The 5,000-nt window shown below is 36.1% G+C and overlaps 1 protein-coding gene across 5 annotated transcripts in view; it reads left to right on the forward strand.

Moving 5' to 3' along the window:
- Window positions 1-1,423: 1,423 nt before the first annotated feature.
- The window catches only part of LOC125043754 (sodium- and chloride-dependent neutral and basic amino acid transporter B(0+)-like), an 11,543-nt gene continuing 7,966 nt past the window's right edge, over window positions 1,424-5,000 (forward strand). For 3 of the 5 annotated variants that reach the window (XR_007116434.1, XM_047640019.1, XM_047640020.1), the window contains exons 1-3: window positions 1,424-1,569; window positions 3,128-3,281; window positions 4,511-4,645. Coding sequence is in view for 4 of the 5 variants with exons in the window: in XM_047640019.1 (XP_047495975.1) it covers window positions 3,131-3,281; window positions 4,511-4,645 (286 nt within the window). In the remaining variant the exon portion in view is untranslated. Of the gene's footprint in view, window positions 1,668-3,127; window positions 3,282-3,837; window positions 4,113-4,510; window positions 4,646-5,000 lie in introns of those variants that run through there. The other 2 variants (XM_047640021.1, XM_047640022.1) reach the window with 2 other exon arrangements.

Genomic DNA, 5,000 nt, shown 5'->3' on the forward strand with positions numbered 1-5,000 from the left:
CAACCCAAGGGGAATTCCCGCTGGCTAAGCTCATTTCGCTCCTTTATTGCGCACAATCTACATGCAGCACACACACACAGCAACAACAATGATAATTATAATATTTATAATAAGAATTTAACAGCCAATCATTATCAGTTAATTTGTGTATCATTACTTACGGGCGACTTCATTTCCATACCTTAAAGCGCTTATCTATACATTCAAACATGTACTGTATACACACACACACACACACATATGTGTGTGTGTGTGTGTGTGTGTGTATTTACATTTTACATATATATATATATATATATATATATATATATGAATGTGCATGCACACACACATATATCTGTATGTGTGTGTATATATGTATGTATATATGAATGTATGTATGTATGTATGTATATATATATAAATGCATTCATGTGCGCACACACATATACACAGACGCTCACACACACACATATATATGTATATATGTGTGTGTGTGTGTGATTGCCTATGTGTGTGTGTGCGTATGTATATATATACACATATATATGTCTACATAAATATAAATACATATGTGTGTGTATGTGTCTACATAGAAATTGAAATCTATATTGAACACCGGCACTCTAGGAAAAAAATGTCAGGCGACCCATCGGAGCCGCTCGAGCGATTGAGATGGTAGAATCCTTTTCATACTAATAACACTAACTCCTAAATACTTCTATCGTTTCCTAGCACGTCATTAATTTCATGCAAGATATTGCCTTTCCGGGTAGTGTAACAGGCACGTTCACGCCAGGCAGGTCAAAATAACAGCAGATCGAAGCAGTAGTGACGTAGTTGCGCGAATCCCTGGCGGTTCGACGGCATAACACTTTCTGTTTCCCTTCGTCTTCTCTCTTCCTCCTTCCGAATGGAGTCAATAGCAGATGAACGGGAAGGGTTTGAAGTCTTTCTCTGAATCTCACAGCTGTAAAAGGGTGTGAATTGAGGCTGTTATTTATGTTGTAACAATGCTGTGCTTATAGATACACTTGATATCACAAAACGGAAGCGAAAAGCAACCATGATTCTGACACACGGAATGAAAAGGTACTAGTCAGAACGAATAGCAATGCGAGATCTCAACAACTCGTATACCTTCAAAACAAACATGACAGTTGTGAATAAACCATCACAGTAAACACTCGGGCGCCGCTACAACACTACGGGATTCCCACTATTTACTCCGCCAGACTTTCAAAATCCTTCGTCATTTTTCACAACTGGAAAGATCTTCCAGTTGAAATTTAACATCCTTTCTTTTTTTAAAACGAAAAAAATAAATATATATTTCTTCCCTTATTTTCTCTCATAGGGACTTTATATATATATATATATATATATATATATATATATATATATATATATAAGACTAGGAAACCGCAGAGTATCGGAGTGTCTTATGTTCGCCGTACGACACTTTAGTCCAGCCCAGACAGCTAAGAACACAACTCAAGAACAACGAGAGCGAGGAGGCACACAACTCTTTATTTTGCAAGCTCTTGTTTCCACACACCTTGTCAAGCAGCCCTACTCACTTCACAAGAGGTGAGAAAACACACCTGTTAAGACTGCACTCAGCTGTTGTCAGTGACGTACCTTGAGGCAGTTCCTTCATCTTATGAGAGGATTGTACATGTGGAAAAGTATACAACACATAGTGGATTATTTGCGTGTGGAGAGTTATAGCGTGAACAGTGCTCATTGTGATAAATTATACAGTAATGTTAATTTGAATACTAATGATTTAAATAATATTGGTAATTATGATAAAAGTAATCATAATGATACTACTAGTATTGATAATGATGATGATAACAATAAGGGAATAATTTTAACGATGACTATGACAACGATGATGATAATAACAACAACAGTACTAATGGTGATAATAATGATAATTATGATGATAATATCAATATGTTGTTGTTAATGATATTAACAGCAATAATAATAGTAGTATTGATAACGACGATAATGAAAGTAATGATAATAAAGATAATAATATTAAAAATAACAACGATGATTATAACAATAAACGCAATGATAATAATAATAATAATATATAATTGTAGTGAAGATGACAATAATGATAATAATGATAACAATGACAGTAATAATGATAATACTTATAATAATAGTAATAATGATAATGATAATAACAATAATAATGATAAGGGTTATAGAATGATAATGGTAATGGTAATAATAATAGCAATGATGATAATGGTAACAATAAAATGATAATAATAATAATAATAATAATAATAATGATAATGACAATTATGATAAAAATATTTGTAATAATAATGATAGCAGAAATAATGATAAAAAATAAAAATGATATAGTGGTGATAGAAGTAATAGTTTATAATGATGATGATAATCATAATAATAAAAAATAATAATAACAATGCTGTCTTATTCAGGGGGACAATATAGTGACTGATTCTCTGTATATATTCATGATGATTATTATAACGGTAATGACATTATTATTATCATTATCATCATCACCATCATCATTGTTGTCGCTTTTGTTGTTAGTCAGTTGTATGTAATAATGCATGTGACATGCATTATTACATACAACTGACTAAACATATTACTCACCATTACTATCGCTATTATTTCGTCTCTTGATTTCGTATATGCGAGCCATTTCGCACTCGCCAAGCCGCCAGCGCATCTTGGTTGATCTTTAGTAATACTAAAAAAATGTTGTACACACATACACACGTACGTACGTACGCACGCACGCACCCACCCACCCACCCAAACACACACTCACACACACACACACACACACACACACACACACACGCACGCACGCACGCACATGCACACGTACACACACACATACACACACACACACACACACACACACACACACACACACACACACGCACGTACGCACATGCACACGTACACACACACACACACACACACACACACACACACACACACACACACACACACACATATATATATCAGATGATTAACTTTATAATGTTTTATTTTTGACATGCGAGATGCTGCAGGCACGTTCCGCTTACTGATATATTAGGAACTGAAGAGTCCATTTGTAATTATACGTATTTTGCAGCGAATGGCGTTCACGGTGCCACAGATCCTGGGCTCGTACGAGCAGAGAGGGGCTTACAGGAACCAAAAAGAAGCCTTCTTGGCCTTCCTGGGATACTCCGTAGGCCTAGGCAATTTCTGGCGGTTCCCTTACCTGTGCGCGAAGTACAAAGGAGGTAAATTATGAGATTATTATGCATGATAAGGAGTAAGATTAAGGAAAGCGAGTTTGTTAAGCTATTCCGTGTTTGTGTTGACAGTGCATGGCAGATTGGCAAGGTTTGTTGTGGAGGCAGAGATGAATTACTTTTGCTGTCTTGAATGTTTTCTCGATGCGTAGTATCACGTGTTTTAGTAGTAGGAAAACTTAACCCGCTCGATGAAGAACGAATCATTTTTGGAATAGCAGCTGGACTATGATACTAATGCATTCATATCGCGTAAGAGAAGTCTGTTCATTCGGTTTACGATTTATTTTACTTATAATGACTTACATAGAAGCCTATCTCTGCACTGCACTCATGCCAGACGCACGACCAAAACATTTAGTTGCCATCCACATATTTTCTTTCATTTTTAACCTTCATATTAGTTACTTTAGCGATGCTCATTGAATAATATACTTCACGATAATTCTGCGCCATTCCATTCCTAACCATATAAACTAAAACTGCAGACACTTAGGCATGCATATCATAAGAAATACAGTAATTATATTATTTATTTGTATAGATAGAGACACGTGTACGTTACACTAGGAGTCATCAACATCTAAGATATGTTGGAAACTAGTACGAATGATCATGCAGCCTCCACATTAAGTTAGTGGACATCGCAGTCTGACAAATTCAAAAGCACGAAGAAAGTAGCTCTTGTATTGTAACCAGTGTCTGTAACAGCAGATACAAATACTGGTACAGATGTGAGGGTTATGTGAAGCTCAAGGTGTCCAGATATTCATGGAATTTGGCCTTTGGCCAAAGGGAAGGAAGGGTCATATAAATATGGTGAGTATACATTTAAAGCTGAGAAAATATATATACAATTTTAGTTACAAAGAATACTAAATGCTACAGAAAATGTAACATATACGTTACGCAGATGCAGGAAAATACAATTTACTATAAACACAATGGCACTACATACTGTATAATTATTATTACAGTTTTCATAGGCTATATAGTACTGGCAAAATATATTGATCTAGGACCACACAAAATTATTATAATGTTTTTGTAATGATAATAATGTCAGGACAATAATTTCATAGTGATGATAATTTCATAATGATTTCATAGTGATGAGAATTTCATGATAATAATGATTTCATGATAATTTCATAAAGTTAATAACGGCACGAAGATAATTGAATAATTGCCACCACATCTCTCTTCTTCTTTTTAAGCGACGTTCCTAATTCCTTACTTCGTGGCTCTGGTGATCATCGGCCTGCCACTGTATTTCCTCGAGATGGCCCTGGGTCAGTACTTAAGCATCGGCCCAACGCATGTCTTCTGCTCCATCAGCCCTGGCTTCTGCGGTGCGTGTTTTGCGGGCGGCTGCGAAGGGGGGAGGGAGGGGGAGGCAATGGGCAAGGGATAGGGGGAGGGAGAGAGATTTCAATGCGGAAAGAGTAGGTATCTTTTTTTTTTTTCTTTTTTTTTTGTGCTGTGTGGTGCAGCGGTAGCGATCTCGTCTAGCAATCTTGCTGACCTGCGTTCAAATCCCTCGCCGCCAGTGGATGGTAACCCCGGCCATTCCTTGTACACTGGGGATAACTTAGAAGCAAAATAAAACAGACACTATGTCACACCAAGAATATCCATTGTAACAAATGGAATCAAATTAAATTAATTAAAATTAATTCTCTGTCTAACTTTCTGTCTGTCTCTGTC

Source organism: Penaeus chinensis, chromosome 34 (assembly GCF_019202785.1).
Source record: "Penaeus chinensis breed Huanghai No. 1 chromosome 34, ASM1920278v2, whole genome shotgun sequence".
Lineage (NCBI taxonomy): Eukaryota > Metazoa > Arthropoda > Malacostraca > Decapoda > Penaeidae > Penaeus > Penaeus chinensis.